Here is a 20249-nt window from a genome sequence, read left to right on the forward strand (position 1 = left end):
TATTTGTGCAGGTGTCTCTGAACAGTAGAACAATGTACCACAACTCCAGAGTCTGCTAAATCTTTCTGAAGGTTTTTTGCAGTCAAGCAGGGGTTCTGATTTGCCTCTCCAGCAATCCTATGAGCAGCGCTCACTGAAATTTTGCTTGGTCTTCTAGATCTTATCTTGACCTCCACTGTTCCTTAACTGCCATTTTTTAAATTACATTCCGAACTGAGGAAAGAGCAACTTGAAAATGCTTTGCGATAGCCTTCTCCTGCTTTGTGGGCCTTCACCATTTTCAGAGAGCTAGGCAGCTGCTTAGAAGAACCCATGGCTGCTGTTTTTTGGCACAAGGTCAGAGGAGGCTCGGTTTTTATAAAGCTGGGAAATTTGCATCACCTGGCCTTTCCCAATCGATGATAATGAACAATCCATAACCCTAACAGGCTAATTAAGGTCTGAAACCTTGGTCAGTTATCTGAGCACACACATCTCCAAGGGTGCCCAAACTGTTGCATCGGCCCTTTTTCCTTTTTGTAATTTTTAAAATGGAAAAAATGACAATGTACTTTAGGAAAAAATAAAATAAATATAAAGGAAATGTGTCATTTTTAACTTTAGCCCTTTTAGAGATCATTTCATCTTCAACTTGCTTAACTGGTCACAATAACGGGAATTTTGACCAGGGGTGCCCAAACTTTTTCATGGCAGTGTATGTCACTTTTGTGATTACAATGTATGAGAGATAAACAATGACATTTCAAAACATTCTGCATTCATGTTTATTTCTAGATTTATAAAGACAATATATTAATTATATGTTAACGATTTTTTTTAAATGTGGTAACTATTAGTTATAAAAAATCTGCAGATTGTAAAACACTCACAGCTAAACTGATAAAGAAGAAAACAATCAAAATAAGGATGTCTTAAGAATTTTATTGGATGTTACAGCGTATGTAACCCCGTTTAGCATTTCAACATGTTCTCAATGAGTTAGTACTCCACAATGAAATGGTATGCAACCACAGATGTGGAATTGGATACCTTGCTGTGAATGTGAACGTCGCTCTGCAATCTACTTAAAGCAGTCTGTGAAAAGCCAACGCAAGCTGCAGCCCTTTGCCTGCCAGTAGTCTACGATATTTCTGAGGCAAAATAAAGAAAATAATATTTTCTGGGGTAAAAAGGAATATGGTCATATTAAAACAAAAATGTCTCACGTCCCTTGTAATTTGAAGCATGTCTACAAGCTGATGCATCTAAGGGCAAGCGATAAAAAAAAAAAAATGGGCATTTATGCTACTGACAAGGAGATTTTCATTTAGCTGAGTAACCAAAGAGAAGACTTGCATATAGACTTTGCGCACAGTAATGTATATCTGTTTTTTTAAAGGAGAATCATTACTGGTCATGAGACTTAAAGGGTATTCACATCTCCAAGATCCTATCCCTATATGTAGTAGGTGTAATAATAATATTAGCAAATACTCCCAATTAGAAATGTACTATTAATTTGACCCTATTAAAGTTACGTTTGCGCATCTGGGTAAAAGTATTATCCCAGATCGCCAAACCGTGCCAACTCATAGAAAGCATTAATAAATAGGAGAATAAAGAGTTTTAAGGCATTAAAAAAGTTTTTCATTTATTATATCAAGCTAAAAAACATACACAATATACAAAAGTTTAGGACAAAATGACTTCGTGAGGGTAGCATAAGGCACTGGTAACAAAGGCCTAAATAACAAACAAATTGGCATATCCAACTTGGTAAGCACATAAATATATTGAATTATAATAAATATCGATGATATGGATAGTTCAGAGTGTACACAGTGAGTATAGAGTAAGCATATTAATAAACATTTTGTAAATAATTGAAATCACGGTGTAGATTCAAAGAGCTATCAAATTGACATCCCTGCCCTTCAATAGTACCATATACAAAAAGTAAAAGGGAGGGAATAGGGAATCAATAGCTTACCAAGTAAAAAGCCAAAGACTAGAGCCTAATAGAGCGCAGTAACAGACCCCGACGCGCGTTTCGCAGCCACCAGGGGCCGCTTCCTCAAGGGGAGTCCATTAGAAATGTAGTATAGTTTTTTTTTTTTTTTTTTTATTTGCTATGGCATCCATGGTTACGACCACCAGCAACTAGCTGTCACTGTATCAGTGATTGTAACCATGGAAACCATGGATGCCTAAGGTCCTGCAATGCCTGCACATGAGGAAAGAGGCATAGCAAATCAGAAAAACTACACTACATTTCTAATTGGAGATATTTGTTAATATTATTATTACACCTACTACACATTGGGATAGGATCTTGGAGATGGGAATACCCTTTTAAGTTATTCTATTACACTCCAGAGTCAACTAAACTCAATGTATGGGTATCCTGCTAAAGTGATAACAACTGTTTTGGGGACATGAAGACTAGGAAAAGACCTGGGCCTCATTCACACACCTGTTTTTGTTGTACGAGTGCTATACATTTTTTTTTTTTTTTTTTAATGGATAGCACACAGACACACTATAGACTATGGGCCCAATTTATAAAAGCTTTTACGCCAGTATTCTGGTGTAAAAACCTTTGGAAAGTCACATAATTTTGACACAATTGGCGACTGCACTAAAATTATGACTTTTAGCGTTCTCACGCCATTTGTGCCCAACTCCAAACAAAGTGGACAGAGCTGGTGTGGGACAGGGGCATGGAGACCGCTGCTCATCATATTCATGACGAGTGGTGGCGTTCGCTACGCCAGAAATCTTACGCCGGCAGGGACTCATCAATACTGGTGTGAGCAATGCCACTCTTAATGTACCAAGCCCTATGGAGTTTTTCTACAAACATATTTGGTTTTTGCTTTTTTTTGTGGACCAAAGTCTAAATTTTTTGAGACATTTGAAGTTGTTTTATGTCAGAAACCTGGTAACTCCTTCATGAATCGGGCCTTATTTGTCTACGGGTAACAGGACAGCAAATAACATTTGTGCATACATAGTTCCTTCTAGCTGTCCTTATTTCTTGCTAATCTATCAAATGTATGTGAGCATAAAGTATAGCACAAAAGGAAGAACGTATGAGACTTCAGGACTGCAGACTTGCATTACATAGAAGTTTGCGTTTCTGACCATTGAGATACAAAGCCTGCACAGGAGCTCTAGACCCACATATGAAATGTGTAATTAAGAGCTAGTACAATATTAACTCTACGATTAATAGAGAAGCATCGGGACAATTAAAAACACATGGTTGTGAAGGTGGACATGGCCTTCAAAATATAGAGAAATCTGGTTTGCAGCTTCAGAAAGTTCCACATGTTGTAGACCAGGTCTGCACAACATGCGGCTCACCAAAGGATGTTGTGCAGCCCACGGAGGTATCTGGGAGACACTGCTCCCTTCTTCATATAGAGATATACATTCGAATCTAAAATATGGGAACACATTTGAGTACTGTGTTGCGTTGGGACAGGGGCAGAACAAATCAACAGTCAGTTCCAGCCCCAACGTGCACTGGAGTAATGAAGTCAGCAAGCTACTGACCTCATCACACTGCTGCCAACGCCAGAGAACTGGTGAGGACGTGATGGGCATTGGTAAATACTCCAGGAGGAACTGAAGATTAAATGCGCTTTCATTTTAGATGACGGTTTATTATGGGGCAATGTAGCACATTATAGGGCAATTGGAGAATTGTGAAAAGGGGCATAGTATAGCAAAGTACAGTGGGGACTGTGGTAGATCGACTCACTCGGCTTCTTAAAGAGGCAGACACAGGAACCGTTTCTATTTAAAGTGTGGCTGGTTTATTGCAATCTTCATAAGCCACATCACCATAAACCGTAAATACAGCCTTTGTCCAGCAGAAGGTAAAACGTAAAATAACAAGTCCATACAATAGTGCTGGTAGCCCACCTGGCTTAGAGTCCAGCTTCCATGTCCTTACGCAGAGGTTATTCAATCCAGGAGACCTGCAATCACCATACATCCAGCATATGTGAAACTAATAAGCTGGAGAGCTGTTACCTCCAGGCCCACCCCACACCAAATGCTCTAAAGGCTGTGAATTTTATCCTCTGACCTCCCTCTACAGGTGTTCAATCATTCTAGCACTAAAGATGGCTGGATTAACCCCTTAATCCTTAGTGAGCTGGAACCTTTTCCCTATGTTTAATTACTGGAGCTAGCAATTCTCAGTGCCACATATCTCCCCTCCAGTATTTTGCCAGTGACTTTGTCACAGGACATTATGCAGGGAGGCTTTATGGAAAAGATGTAGAAAAGGGCAATTAATTATTTATTCAGAGGCACAGCATGGGCGATATTTTGATTTATGGGGCAGTATAATGATAATTTTATTTTTAAGGGCACTTTGTTGGGAAGTGCAGCTGAAGACTGAGAAGAGGGGAATCTGCAGAGACGAGCTTTGGGCGTGGAATCTGACCATGGAGAAGAAAAGAAGGAGAACGACTCCAATCAAAGATGTCGTCTATAAGGTGTAAATGCTTATTTGTGATATGGACTATGTCTCCTCAGTACTGTGTGGTCCACAGTCTGATGATGACTGATAACAACAACTCCCAAGTACACTGGGAATTATAGGTTCAAGTGATACAATTGTCTATGGGGCTCACCTGACATTGCAATTGATTGCTGCAGTAAGCTTAGTGCATACAGTGGTTCTGGCACTGCATTCATGTGTTGACGGTGGTTCCTGTGCCGCACTCATGTGCTGACAGTGCCTGATCTTGTACACATGTAGCAATGCATAACGTGCTTCATGGCTATGTAAAAACTTAAAAATCCTCAAAACTTAGAGATTCAAGATTATGAGGAGGATTTTGGCGAGTTCCTGATCCAAAAACTCAGTTTAAGTTAGTGTGATTTCTTTGGAGCAGAAACTCTCCAAATCCACCTAAAATACTCAAAACTTCATTCTGGTGATGAATTAATATACTGATGTTGGTTCTCATGATGTATTCATGCAAGAACCCCTTTAAATTTTTTTGCGGCTCTTGGGATTGGTTCAGTATGGCATTGTGGCCCTTGGATCAAATAATGTTGTGCACTCCTGTTGTAGACAGAACAGAGGACATTTAACATTGAGAATAACTGAAGCAACTATAACATATTGGTCAATGTTGCAATAACAATTTGTGTGTTACTTTTTGTTGAAAAGTAAGAATACTTGTGTAATAAGAGAAGGCGGAGGGAAAAAATTGGAAGCCTCTTAGGATCATTGCTGTTTTCTAGATTTTACAAGTAGAATGGGCTATATAATTTTCAGTAATGGCCTGCTGGGTAATAGGACCAGAAACTTTTATGCACAGTAATAAAGGGTTTCTTCTAAGCAATGGTATACCAACAACTATGCATAAGAGCTCACCTTCAAAATCAAAGCTGCTACCACAGCGATAATAGGCAGGAGCACAAGACCCAGCTTCTTCTTGTTCAGTTTGCCAAGCAGAAAAAACTTAGCCCAATCCAGTTTCTTCTGGGTGTAAGGGGGATACCGGAGCTTGTTTGCACCTTCCATTGATAAGGACTTGATAAGGCACGCCCGTTTATGAGAGAAAGTATCAAATGTATGTTTTCCATGGTAGGCACCAATGCCACTGTGTCCTAGAGAAGTTTGAATAAAAAAAGAAAAAGGATTTAGATGAACAGCAACATGTGAACATTTATTTGATTTAGTTTCATTTTTCTGCAGCAAGCTCTAATCGGCACGCATTTGCATTTAGACATCATCGGCGATAGGTATGTGAATGGTTAGAACAATGGTTTATTCCTATACAGTCTCAGTATTGTAACCAGCACAACCCCAGTTTACACACACAGTGGACATGCTGCTTACCAAGATGATTTTTATGTCCACATAAAAATTGCGACAATTTTTTTTGTTTGATCAGGTGGAAACGTTTACATCAGGAGCAGTCATTGTTCCAATTATCTATCCAATTTAGTTTGTCAATATATTTTCAAGCAAAATGTTGTTTCAGTTTTTATCATAGCTTAGCAATGCTAAGAAACGAGGAGTTGTGCGTTTAGACGTGTAAGGATTTGCGCACATAACATCTTTAGATGCCGACATACCTGCCAAGTTATGCAAGCAGCAGACGCTTTAGGAAAACGCTGGCAGTGGTGATTTTATTTTTCTAACTTGCATGTAGAAATTAGTGTGCGGCTTAGAAGATGACCAAGTCATTTCTTGTAACTGCTCCGCGTCTTTACAAACGTGAAGCAATTAAAAGATGCTCAAAAGGCTGACCATAAAGACCAGCAAGTCATTTTTTACATTGCAGTACATATGTTAATTCTTTTGAGCTTTTATTTAGCACATGTAACGGATGTTGTTCTATAAAGCTAGCTTGTGGCTGGTCTTCATAGTAGGACCAAGATGGCAGTCATGGGGCGCTTCAACAGGTCCCCGGCTGCCATGGTAATTCATTGACTTCCCGCAATCAGGAACCACGAGGTGCCACTGTGATACTTTAATCCTGACCAAATGTTATTAACATCATTAATATGAATTCACATCTAAAATGTCAAACGAACCCACTAATTTTGGTAGGATTGGAAGACAATTTAATGCTTTGACATGTGCCCACTCCCCTAGCAGCTGACGCTGAGGACAGAAGAATCCATGTTTGATTCTACCCATGCAGACGTTTCTCTTCTTCCACTCTCCCTATTTAAAGAAACATGGACAAAAGACCAATCATTCATGTTTCTCAAGTAGTTGGGAGAAATAACTGTCTGCAAAAGGGACACTGACATTTATTTCTCATGTTTTCATCTTATTGCATTTTTTGGCGTTTTTTTTTCCCCTTTACGGTGTTTACCAATTGGGTTAATTGTATATTTTGATAAAGCAAACTTTTATGGACGCAATGATATTAAATAGGTTTATTTTTTAATATCTTTATTTTTAATGGAGGGATGGGGGAGGGGAGGGATTAGAATTTTCCTGCATTTTTTAAGCTTTTTTTCCTCAACTTATTACTTTATTCGCTAGTCCTTTTAGGGGACTTCAACCATCAACGTATGGTCACTTATTATATATACTTCAATAACAGTATTACATTATATAGTAAAAGTCACAGTTTTCCTATGATAGCCAGCCACAGGTGCACTGTCGTAGCAGACCCCCAGAGGTCTCCTCAACACTAGCGCCGCCACCATTCTCCTCTGCGTGCGCGCTGTCCCATCAGGACGCGCGCGTGCTGAGACTGTGTGTGTGCAAAGGAGAGTGGCGGCGGTGCTAGTGCTGAGGAGATAGCGCATATTTTTTTTTTTTTAATGTGGGGCCCATTATTCTGTATGGAGCACTATATGGGCACATAACACTGTATGGAGCACTATGTGGGCCCATTATACTATATGGAGCACTATATGGGGCCATTATACTGTATGGAGGACTATGTGGGCCCATTATACTGTAAGGAGCACTATGTGGGCCCATCATACTGTATGGACGACTATGTGAGGATTACAGTTGAAGAATCATACTGTGATGGGGTCGCCATTCTTTGTTGGGAGGAGATTGAGAAAGGTGATACAGTAGGGTTATCATACTGTGCAGGTGGAGGGTGGTGTGGAAGAATTCACTGTGGGGGGTATCATACTGTCTTTGGGGGCACTTTTGATTGCATCATACTTTATCATCTGTTTTAGTCAAGGTTTTTTTTATCCTTTGTTATTACATATTTAAATTAGGCCATTGGGTCCAATGCTATTTACTGCTCTCACATAACATATTATATTATTCCAATACAATTCAAAGAGTTAATGATTTTATTTGATAAGGAAAAACTTCCTCAATTGTAATTTTTTTTTTTTTAAATAAATATCAAGGTTGGCCCGCGACTTTGTCCAAGCTTTTCATTTTGGCCTTCTGTGCATTTGAGTTTGACATCCGTAGCTAAAAGTGTTATTCTCATCATGATAAAGGGTTACAATGGCAAATAGGTTGTAAAACACATACCTCTGCAATTTTACTTTTGATTAAAAATACTCTCCAATCTCAAGAACAGACCTACTCCGCAATAGGTGGCTAGTATCTTAGGCTTGGAGTGCAGTGCTTACAAGCTCTTTGCTATAGACTCTGTAGCTCGCTAATGTATGAGTTATTTTTCTAAACTAAAACCTCGGTAGTCATGTTAAATTATCGCAAAGTGCCAACATGGCAGATAAGTGGGTTTTGGATTGCAGTTTGGGCACTCTGTCTCTAAAAAGGTTTGCCATCACTGCTATAGGTTATATGATTTTTTTTCTCCTGTATTTTTAGGATATACTTACCCACACCTCCAAAAGGTAATTCATTGACAGTGAAATGCATTATAACATCATTCCCAGTGAATCCTCCACTTGATGTCTGAGAAATCATCTTTTTTATTATCTGAAACACAAAAGTTAATGAGAGAATATTATTGTATCAATAAAAGAAAAATCGACAAGAATAATACCTACCTCAGACATGATTATAGTGACACAGTAACTGTTAAACTGATCATAGGCTAGTCTGGTACATCAGTAAACTGGATACAATACAAAGTTCCATTTTGGCAAATTAAATGAGAAGTGAAGTCTCTTTTGTAAAATTAAGACCCTGTTAAGGTTTATTATCTTGCCTCTGTTCAATGTGTATGTCAGAAAAAGCTCTCAACGCATACGACATGGCCATTTTCGCTTTTTCCTCTCCTTCCAAGTGCCGTAACTTTTATTTTTCTGTCAATATAGCCGTTTGAGGTCTTGTTTTTTGTGGGACGAATGGCACCACTGATTTGACCAAATAGTGTACTGGAATACGGGAAAAAAATTCCAAGTGCGGTGAAATTGCACACAAAAAGGAGATTTTTGTGTACTCACCGTAAAATCTCTTTCTCTTAGCCTCTAATTTGGGGACACAGGACCTTCCTTGGGTGTATGCTGTTTGTCCACTAGGAGGCGATACTAGGCTTAAACTGAAAAAGATTAACTGGTGGCTCCTCCTCTGCAGTATACACCACCTGAGGGCGTCAGCCATCTTCAGTTTTGTGCAAAAGCAGTAGGAGGAACGTAATATGGATAACATAAATATGCCTATAAGGCAACTATGCATAAACATGCCTATAAGGCAACTATGTACGAGCTCAAGAAAAAAACATCAATATGAGAACTCAACGGCCCGACACGGGCAACAGGGTGGGAACTGAGTCCCCCAATTAGAGGCTAAGAGAAAGAGATTTTACGGTGAGTACACAAAAATCTCCTTTACTCTGTCGCCTCATTGGGGGACACAGGACCTTGGGACGTCCCAAAGCAGTCCCTGGGTGGGAAGCAATGGACGAATATTGTGTAGACAGGCCCCTATTATTGGGGCACTGCTGCCTGCAGGATACGTCTACCCAGGCTCGCATTTGCCGAGGATTGGGTATGAACGCTGTAGTGCTTGGTAAACGTGTGTAGACTAGTCCAAGTGGCTGCCTTACACACTTGTTGCGCCGAAGCCTGGTGCCGAATGGCCCAGGAGGCCCCTACTGCACGCGTAGAGTGTGCCGTAATACCTGCTGGAAGAGGAGAATTTTTGAGGCGATAAGCCTCTTGGATGGTGGATTTGATCCACCTAGCAAGGGTAGCTTTGGAAGCTGGCAGACCCTTGCGGCCGCCTTCCAGAAGAATGAAGAGAGAATCAGACATCCGGAAGGGCGCAGTCCAAGACACAGATACGTAATGCCCTGACAAGGTCAAGTGTATGCAGAGTCTTTTCCACTCTATGAACTGAGGTCGGACAGAGGGATGGCAGTGAAATTTCCTCATTGAGGTGGAAGTCGGACACAACCTTCGGAAGGAAGGATGGAACCGTACGGAGAACTACCTTGTCCTGGTAAAAAGCCAGGAAGGGTTGTCTGCAGGAGAGTGCTGTGAGTTCAGACACCCTGCGTAGCGAGGTGATTGCCACTAGGCGGAGTGGGACTCCCCTAAGGGGTTCAAAAGGTGCTTCCTGCAATGCTGTCAGCACTAGGTTGAGATCCCACGTGTCTAGTGGTCTTCTGTAGAGGGGAACGAATTGGGAAACCCCCTGAAGAAATGTCTTTACTTGCTGCTTGTTAGCAATGCGCGTCTGAAAAAGCACAGAGAGAGCTGACACCTGGCTCTTAAGAGAGCCCAGAGACAGTTTTGGCCTCCAGACCCGATTGTAGAAACCCAAGTACCCTGGGAAGGGAATAAGGGAAAGGGGTCTGGTCACGAGAATCGCACCAGGTAAAGAAGGCTTTCCAGGTACGGTAATAGATCTTAGCAGAGTTTGGCTTCCGTGCTCTGATTATGGTTTTAAAGACGTCAGGCGAGAACCCTGACTAGGTTAAAACCCGGGTTTCAATGGCCATGCCGTCAAATTGAGGGCCCCTGAGTTCTGGTGGTAGAACTGTGACAGAAGATCCGGTCGGTTTGGGAGACGCCAAGGAACGTCTGCTGTAAGCTGCACGATGTCGGCGTACCACGTACGTCTGGGCCAGTCTGGTGCGATGAGGATGGTTGGAACTCCCTCTTGCTTGATCTTCCTCACCACTCTGGATATTAGGGGAAGAGGAGGAAAGATGTACAGGAGCTAAAACTGAGTCCAGTCCTGAACTAAGGCGTCCGCTCCCAACGACCGCGGGTCGTGTGTTCAGGCCATGAAGTTGTGGACTTTGGCATTGAAGTGGGATGCCATTAGGTCCACGTCCGGAGTCCCCCAGCGGTGGCAGATCTGTTGAAAAACTTCGGGATGGAGAGACCACTCCCCCGAGTCCACTCCCTGTCGGCTGAGGAAGTCTGCTTCCCAGTTGTCTACTCCCGGGATGTGGACCGCCGAGAGAACCGAACCTGTGTCTTCCGCCCAATGGAGAATGTGATTCACTTCTCGCATCGCCTGGACACTGCAGGCCCCCCCCTTGGTGATTGACATATGCCACAGCTGTGGCATTGTCTGACTGTAATCTGATGTGAGAGGCTGCCAGTAGATGATGGAAAGCTCTCAACGCCAGGAAAATGGCACGAATCTCCAAGATGTTGATGGGCAAGGTCTGTTGAGGACCACTTGCCCTGTGCTCTGTGGTGCAGGTATACCGCACCCCAACCCGTCAGGCTGGCATCGGTGGTCAGAACTTTCCAATGACTCGTGAGAAAGGATTTTCCCTTTGACAACGAGGCTGGTTTGAGCCACCAGTGCAGTGATCTCTTGGTTGACGACGTCAATTGAAACTCCCTGTCGAAGGAAAAAGGATTCCTGTCCCATGACTTGAGGATGGCTAATTGGAGAGGCCTGAGGTGAAGCTGGGCAAATGGGACCGCTTCTATTGCCGCCACCATCCTGCCAAGGACTCTCATGGCAAACCGGAGAGACCGAGGGGGCTTGCGAAGTAGGGTATGGACTCCTATTCGGAGAGGCAGTACCTTGTCCATGGGGAGTAGTACCAGACCCTTTAGGGTGTTGAATAACATCCCCAAAAAGGTGAGAGACTGACTCGGGGTTGGTGATGACTTTTTTAAATTGACTAGCCAGCCCAAACGACTCAGAATGTCGATTGTGATTGAGATGCTGATTTGGCAGTCCTTGAAGGTTGGAGCCTTGATGAGGAGATCGTCCAGATATGGAACGACTATTATGCCTCTGGAGTGCAGGACGTCCATGGTGACCGCCATGACCTTGGTGAACACTCTGGGAGCTGTGGCGAGTCCGAACGTGAGAGCCACGAACTGGTAATGTACCTTGTCGTTTGCGAATCTGAGAAATCTCTGATGAGCTGGTGCAATTGGTATATGTAGGTAAGCGTCTTGAATGTCTATGGAGGCGAGAAATTCTCCCTTCTCCATGGACGCAATGATAGACCGAAGGGACTCCATGAGAAAATGACGTACCCGTACATATTTGTTGAGCTGTGTTAGGTCCAGTATGGGCCGTACGCTGCCTCCTTTTTTGGGGACTACAAATAAATTTGAGTAGAACCCGTGGAAGCGCTCGGCCGTAGGGACCGGTGCTATGACTCCTGCTTGAAGAAGCGAGGAGACCGCTTGGTGGAAGGCAAGAGCCTTGGCTAGCGGTTTTGGGGGAACAGAGGGAAAGAATCTGTTTGGCGGTGTGGAGGTGAACTCTATCTTGTATCCTGAAGACACTAGTTCTCTGACCCACCTGTCTTCTGTAATAGGCAGCCAAACCTGATGAAAGAGCAAAAGACGGCCGCCTACAGGTGGAGTGTCCTCCAGAGTTGGTGAGTCATGACGAGGGGGAAGTGCAAGACTTTCCTCCCTTAAATCTTGACTGGCCTGCTTTTGATTGCCAGGTCTTGTCTGACTTTTGCGTTGATCTTGAGTTGTCCCTGCGTGGAGTGCGGCTGTTATTCTGTGCTGGTCGCGAAACGGACCAGCCGGAAGAGTTCCGAAAGGATCGGTAACGTGCCTGATTACGGTTTTTGCAAGTGCATTTGGGCTTAAAGTGAGGGAGAGAGGTACTTTTACCTCCGGTAGCGTTGGATATCATTTTGTCCAACTGTTCACTGAAAAGCCGACCACTGAGGTACGGGAGATGAGTGAGGGACTTCTTTGAAGCTGCGTCTGCTTTCCATTCTCGCAGCCAGAGGATACGCCGAATCGTGATGGCGTTGGAAGCTATCCTGGCTGTACACCTTGCAGAATCTAGGACTGCATGGAGCATGTAGTCTGTTGCGACTGCTAATTGGACAGCCTGATCCGACAGGTCAGGGGCAGATGTTTGTAGGGCAGTCTGTAAATTTTGGGCCCAGGCCAGGATTGCTTTGCAAGTCCAAACTGAGGCGAACAAGGGGGCCAGGTAGGCCCCTGCAGCCTCGAAAACTGAACGAGCCATGCGTTCAACCTGCCGGTCTGCTGTGTCCTTGAGGGTTGAGCTATCTGGCAGTGAAAGAAGTGTCTGAGCTGCTAGTCTGGAGACTGGAGGGTCCACTTCAGGTGGGTCTATCCACTTTTTGGTGACCTCCTGTGGAAATGGGTACCGCGCCTCCAGATATTTGCGATTGGTAAACTTTTTCTCAGGTTGAGAAAACTGCTTTTTAAGGATTGCATCAAATTCTGGGTAGTCAAAAAGACATTAGGCGGTTTCAGGACTCCTTCAAAGGAAATTTTATGCCCTGGTGTCTCCAGGGGTGGATCGGAGATGTCCAGCACCCGATGGATAGATGAGATTAAATCATCAACCAGCACTGTATTGCCCGGGGGAATAGGAATCAGGGACTCTTCAGTTTCCTTGTCTGAGTCGGAATCACAGGTCTCTGAATCCTGTGTCTCACTAAGGCGTCTCCTGCTGGGAGAACCGGAGCGGAGACCCTCTCTGGTCAGGGATGGCTGTGGGGATCTGTATTGTCTGTCCCTGTCAGGGGACGGTCTAGATGAGCTGGGAGTACGGTGTCTCACGCTAGAAAGGGACGACCTTGTGGTATGGGATGACGCAGATGAACGAGACCTATGGGTCCGCTTGCGTCCAGATCTAGACTTGGATGTGCCATCATGTCCCTGAGTGGAACTCTCCCCTTGAGTAGTATTCATAGCAGGATGAGTCTGCAGAGCCGGAAGCAATGTGAAGATAGATTGCGACATCTGTGTGGCCCATTCCGGTGTGGTATTAAGCACCGGGGCATCTGTAGGGGCTTCATGGGACTCTGGCGCAGCAGTTTGCCTGCAATCCTGACAATGCGTGTATGTGCTGCCACTAGGGAGAGTATGATTACAGGCTGTACAGAATGCATAGTAGCGATCCTGCCTGGTTCTCTTTGACTTTGAGCCCGGCATAGTATTTGTCCCCAAAGCCAGTGCACTAGCCACTGAGCTATGAAACTGAGTTCAGGTATGGCTATGCAGCGGTGGCTAGCGATGCTGCAGAGGGAGCCAGCAGTACAGGGAAGTTTTAATCCTCACAGCAGAGCAGAGACTCTGACTGTGTATTTATCCCACCTTAGTGTGCCTGCTCCTTAGTCAGCGCCAGTAACTGGAAGATCCCGTGCCCCCTCGGAGACCAGCTTGACGATTGTCCTTACTGCAAAGAGTTAACTTCCTCCTGTGTTCCGTGCTGAAAATGGCCGACGGAGTGAAGAGAAGGGGGGCGGAGCGTTGAAAAGGGCGGCAGCGCTGCTAGAAAGCGCGCCCTTTCAGTTCGTCTCCGCCCCCTGTATGACACTGCGTAGTGTCATAATGGTCATCCGGGGGGTGGGCCGAGTGCGGAGAGTGGGCCGCGGCTTCGGATAGGCCGGAGCCACGGAGTAAATTTACAACTGCTGCCCAAAAGGACTCCAGGCCGGCGCGGTAGTCCGGGGGGCTCGCGGATATGAATCGGACCCCCTCCCCCCCGGTTTTTAATGGCAGGGAGGGCGATGGGGTAAACCGCTGGAAAGGAGCCCTGAAAGGGTTCCTGTAAGGCATACTAGCTGTGGTGCCTGGAGAGAAACAGAGCTGTAGGCAGCCGGTGTTCTCTGACCCCCTGTCCTGTGTAATGCCCTCCTGCCAGCACTGTGCCCCCCAGTCTTCAGGGTTCTGCGGCCAGGCTGCGATCCCTGAACGCTGGTGCAGAGCGCTCTGCACAGATCCTACCTGAAGTGCCTCAACCTAATACCCCCATGAGGGGGATTAGGGAGGGTGCTGCCGTCACCGTCAGGAGGCTGTAATCCTCACTCGACTTCAACCCAGAGACCAAAAGGAATTGGGGAAGGAGGGAGCTCTCGACTTCAAACCAACACCCGAGGGGCTGGAGAAGGAGCGACATGGTAAGGAGACGTCTCAACTTCAACTGTGCTACCCCTAGAAGGGGGCTGAGGAAGGAGCCATGCCGGGAGTCTCTTTAGAGACCTGCTTATCTTCATCTGTACTCCATGGAAAAAATTGAAGAAAAAAATGGAGTAAAAATCTTTAGGTGTGCCTCCTTGCGACACTAAGCAAAAACTGAAGATGGCTGACGCCCTCAGGTGGTGTATACTGCAGAGGAGGAGCCACCAGTTAATCTTTTTCAGTTTAAGCCTAGTGTCACCTCCTAGTGGACAAACAGCATACACCCAAGGAAGGTCCTGTTTCCCCCAATGAGGCGACAGAGTAAGTGCAATTCCACAGTTTTTTTATTTACCATGTTTACACATCGTAAAACTGACCTAGGGAAATATGAATCCCCAGGTCAGTACGAGTACACAGATACCAAACATGAAGTTTATTTTTTATTAAGTGGTGAAAAGAAAAATTCCAAAATTTGTATGAAAATACGTTTTTTCGTTTATTGCCATTTTCCGAGACCCGTAGCATTTCCATTTTTGGGACCTGGGGCTGTGTGAGGGCTTATATTTTGCACCCTGAGCTGACATTTTAAGGTTATCATTTTAGGGTACATACAATGTTTTGATCACCTATTATTGCAATGTTGCGGCGACCAAAAACCCCCCGTAATTCTGGGGTTTCGTCTTTTTTTTTCTCTCGTTATGCTGTTACTGATCCAATGAATTTATTTTATTATTTCAATAGATCGAACATTTCTAAATGCGATACCAAATATGTGTTTGTTTTTCTTTTTTATTGTTTTATTTTCAATGGGGCAAAAGGAAGGGGGTGTGATTTGAACTTTTTATTTATTTATTTATTTTTTTTTTACTTTTTACTTAATTTAATAGTCCTCTTGGGAGACTTGAAGCTGCGACCGTCAAATCGCTTGTGCTGTACATAGCAGTGCTTCATCTGAAATCACGATCTCCTATGAACGTTGGCCTCAAGCGGGCATTCACAGGAGCATCGTAGTGACAGGCACAGGGGTCTTCTGCAGAACCCTGGCTGTCATGACAACCCATCAGCACCCCGCGATCATGTCACAGGGGCTCCGATGCTCCTCTCAGATTGACAGCAGGATTTAACTGGTGAACAGCGCGGGTGGCGCTTCAATCCACCCGTAGCTGTTAAAGGAACAAGACAGCTAATTAAATCAGCTGTCATGTGCGGGGAAAGTTGCGGGTTCAGCATCGGCACTCGCATCAAAGTCAGAGACACGATATATGACGTAAATATACGTCATGTCGTGAAGGGGTTAATTAAATTGTAACCATTATTTTAATTTTTTGTTTTTCATACCTCAATAGTACTCATGAAAAGAAGAAATGTTGTAATACAGTACAGACCAAAAGTTTGGACACACCTCATTTAAAGATTTTTCTGTACTTTCATGACTATGAAAATTGTACATTCACACTGAAGGCATCAAAACTATGAATTAACACATGTGGAATTATATACTTAACAAAAAAGTGTGAAACAGCTGAAAATATGTCTTATATTCTAGGTTCTTCAAAGTAGCCACCTTTTGCTCTGATGACTGCTTTGCACACTCTTGGCATTCTCTTGATGAGCTTCAAGAGGTAGTCACTGGAAATGGTTCTCACTTCACAAGTGTGCCCTGTCAGGTTTAATAAGTGGGATTTCTTGCCTTATAAATGGGGTTGGGACCATCAGTTGTGTTGTGCAGAAGTCTGGTGGATAAGCAGCTGATAGTCCTACTGAATAGACTGTTAGAATTTGTATTATGGCAAGAAAAAAGCAGCTAAGTAAAGAAAAATGAGTGGCCATCATTACTTTAAGAAATGAAGGTCAGTCAGTCCGCAAAATTGGGAAAACGTTGAAAGTGTCCCCAAGTGCAGTTGCAAAAACCATCAAGCGCTACAAAGAAACTGGCTCACATGAGGACCGCCCCAGGAAAGGAAGACCAAGAGTCACCTCTGCTTCTGAGGAGGTTTATCCGAGTCACCAGCCTCAGAAATTGCAGGTTAACAGCAGCTCAGATTAGAGACCAGGTCAATGCCACACAGAGTTCTAGCAGCAGACACATCTCTTCAACAACTGTTAAGAGGAGACTTTGTGCAGCAGGCCTTCATGGTAAAATAGCTGCTAGGAAACCACTGCTAAGGACAGGCAACAAGCAGAAGAGACTTGTTTGGGCTAAAGAACACAAGGAATGGACATTACACCAGTGGAAATCTGTGCTTTGGTCTGATGAGTCCAAATTTGAGATCTTTGGTTCCAACCACCGTGTCTTTGTGCGACGCAGAAAAGGTGAACGGATGGACTCTACATGCCTGGTTCCCACCGTGAAGCATGGAGGAGGTGGTGTGATGGTGTGGGGGTGCTTTGCTGGTGACACTGTTGGAGATTTATTCAAAATTGAAGGCATACTGAACCAGCATGGCTACCACAGCATCTTGGAGCGGCATGCTATTCCACCCGGTCTGCGTTTACTTGGACCATCATTTATTTTTCAACAGGACAATGACCCCAAACACACCTCCAGGCTGTGTAAGGGCTATATGACCAAGAAGGAGAGTGATGGGGTGCTACGCCAGATGACCTGGCCTCCATAGTCACAAGACCTGAACCCAATCGAGATGGTTTGGGGTGAGCTGGACCGCAGAGTGAAGGCAAAAGGGCCAACAAGTGCTAAGCATCTCTGGGAACTCCTTCAAGATTGTTGGAAAACCATTTCCAGTGACTACCTCTTGAAGCTCATCAAGAGAATGCCAAGAGTGTGCAAAGCAGTCATCAAAGCAAAAGGTGGCTACTTTGAAGAACCTAGAATATAAGACATATTTTCAGTTGTTTCACACTTTTTTGTAAAGTATATAATTCAACATGTGTTAATTCATAGTTTTGATGCCTTCAGTGTGAATGTACAATTTTCATGGTCAAGAAAATACAGAAAAATCTTTAAATGAGAAGGTGTGTCCAAACTTTTGGTCTGTACTGTATATCTTCGAGTAATCGGCTTCTTTCTCCTGCATGACTGATCACTCATGCTCAATTCACAGGTAAATTATGTTCAGTGAATAAAGACTTTCCCATTACCGAGATAGAAAGCAGCTGGTGCTCATGACGTTCTATGGAGAGTTGAGGTGGGAGTAAATGGGAAGAGCTAGAGAGTCATTCTGCTGTAATTTTTCCTTAAAGAGTATGTTCACACTGAGCTTTCTGAAGCTGATCAGCTTCAAAATCCACTTCACATAATCTTTGACATGGATTTTGAAACAGATCAGCTTTAAAATCCTTGTTAAAAAGTACCAAAAACGGGGGGCGTTGCCTGGCCGGGCATGTGAGTAGAAGTGAGGCAGAAGACCTCCTATAACCCTGTCCTGTAATCCTTCCTGCCCGAGGGAATCATTGCTTCTAAAAGATCTCACCAGGTGGCCTGGGGTCTCAGGAGTGCGGGGGAGCAGTCGGTGGTGCAGAACGAGATGACCCGGCGAGATAGCAAGCAGAGGCAGGCGGCTGGCTCATCACAGCATGAGGGCCAAAATGGTGCCGTGGCCTCTGAGGAGGGAACTGAAACTCCAAGGCAGCGGGAGAAGCGCATGGAGGTGGTGAACAGGCTCTCCAAATATGCACATGGCGGAGGAGCTTACACCCGACCGGAATGTGCAGTCATTAAAAAGCACGGTAACTGAGGGGGATGTGGAGAAGGCAGCGGGGGAGGCACATGAGAGGAATGTGCAGGCTGCTAAAACAACAACTACCCCCAGCAGAGAGGCTCAGGTTACCAGTGGTGCTGACTCACTGGCAGAGGATGATGAGCCTACTTTAAAGGATGTGCTGCTGGCCATCTCACATAGTAAAGCAGATCTCACTGAACACATAGGGTCTGTGAAAGTGGACATATCTCATATACGCCATGACATGCAGAAAATGAGGGAGCGCCTCACTGCAACAGAAGGCAGAGTGGGGGATTTGGAGGATACTGTGTCTCCTATGACTAAAACACTTAAAACAGCTACTGACTCTATTAACTATTTACTCAACAAAGCGGATGATCTTGAAAATCGCCTAAGAAGAAATAACGTGCGTATTGTGGGTGTGCCTGAGAAAGCAGAGGGCAGGGAGGTGGTGGACTTTTTTGAGAAATGGCTGCTGCAATCCTTTGGAAAAGATAAATTCTCTAAAATGTTCGTTATTGAGAGGGCACACAGGGTCCCCACCAGACCTCCACCGCCTGGGGCACTGCCATGTACAGTTTTAATCAAAATGCTGCATTTTCGCGACAGAGATAAAATCCTACAATTGGCGCGGTCGGCTAATGACTTATGTATAGAGGGGGCGAGAGTGTCCTTCTATCCTGATTTTTCGGTGGAGGTTCAAAGGAGAAGCGCCCAATTTCAAGATATCAAGCGCAGATTGAGAGCACTTCAAGTACCCTATGCAATGCTATATCCTGCACGGCTGCGGGTCACAGCACTGGGTGAAACTCATTTCTTTGATTCACCAAAGGAGGCTGCAAAGTGGCTGGACTTAAAAGAGAGACGAATCCGGACGGGCTGACGCCAATTTTGAGAAGATTCTTGACAGAATATAATATAATAATTCAAGAAATTTGAATTCTAGTGGATAATACTCCGCTGTTGGCTAATGAATCTCTGTTTATAAATGTTATGATTATTATTTTTCAGTTTTTGTATACTGCTTATAACCTGGCTCTCATATATACCTCGGGCAGGCCAATATACTTATATAGTTGTTGAGGTGCTGGTTTCACCTACAATGTATAGGCAGGGTTGAGACACTCTGCCGTTTGAATGTTCTGGGAACGTTGTGTGGGGGGGAAATGAGGGAGTCTCTGATGCAACTTATGTCGGGGCGCCTCGTGTGCTTAAGGCCTACTAGGCTGCATGAGGCTAAACACCAGACTCTTCATGTTACGGCTGTTGGTATTCATTTGATTAAGGGGGGGGGGGGGGGGGATGTTAAATGAGGTAGTGAGGGGGGGGGTAAAAGAACAGAATTTACTTTGTTTGGTGCAGACTGTGTATTATTACAATACCATAATCTTGATGATCAGACACACGAGTGTGTACAGAGGGGGGCATGTGACAGTTCATTTTCAATCGTTAAAACATGGTTAAGCAGATTAATGTAGTATCCTGGAGTGTTAGAGGTATGGGAGATCACAACAAAAGATTTGCGGCACTTAAATATCTTAAGGAATATCGGGAGTCGATAATCTGTCTGCAAGAGACGCATTGCAATACGGAGGCCGCTGCGGCACTGAGCAAGCTTTGGAGGGGGCCGGCCTATCATTCTATACAAAGTACTTACTCTAGGGGGGTTAGTATATTGATTCATCCTAATTTACCCTTTGAATGTGAGAGAAGTATTTGTGACAGGGAGGGTAGGTATGTATGTCTAGTGTGCAGAGTGGCTGGGCTTAGAATTTGCCTAATTGCTCTATATATTCCTCCACCTTTCTCTATACAGACTCTGCG

The 20249-nt window shown here is 44.3% G+C and overlaps 1 protein-coding gene across 3 annotated transcripts in view; it reads right to left on the minus strand.

Moving 5' to 3' along the window:
- The window catches only part of ALDH3A2 (aldehyde dehydrogenase 3 family member A2), a 53831-nt gene that overhangs the window by 2604 nt on the left and 30978 nt on the right, over positions 1 to 20249 (minus strand). For 2 of the 3 annotated variants that reach the window (XM_073665467.1, XM_073665468.1), the window contains 3 exons: positions 8293 to 8392; positions 5381 to 5616; positions 1030 to 1130 (listed from right to left, as the gene is read on the minus strand). In XM_073665467.1, the coding sequence (XP_073521568.1) occupies positions 1065 to 1130; positions 5381 to 5616; positions 8293 to 8392 (402 nt within the window). In that variant the 3' untranslated portion in view covers positions 1030 to 1064. The remainder of the gene's footprint in view (positions 1 to 1029; positions 1131 to 5380; positions 5617 to 8292; positions 8393 to 20249) is intronic. The other variant, XM_073665469.1, reaches the window with a different exon arrangement.

Source organism: Phyllobates terribilis, unplaced genomic scaffold (assembly GCF_046119375.1).
Source record: "Phyllobates terribilis strain yellow unplaced genomic scaffold, ASM4611937v1 Scaffold_2__4_contigs__length_985480577, whole genome shotgun sequence".
NCBI lineage: Eukaryota > Metazoa > Chordata > Amphibia > Anura > Dendrobatidae > Phyllobates > Phyllobates terribilis.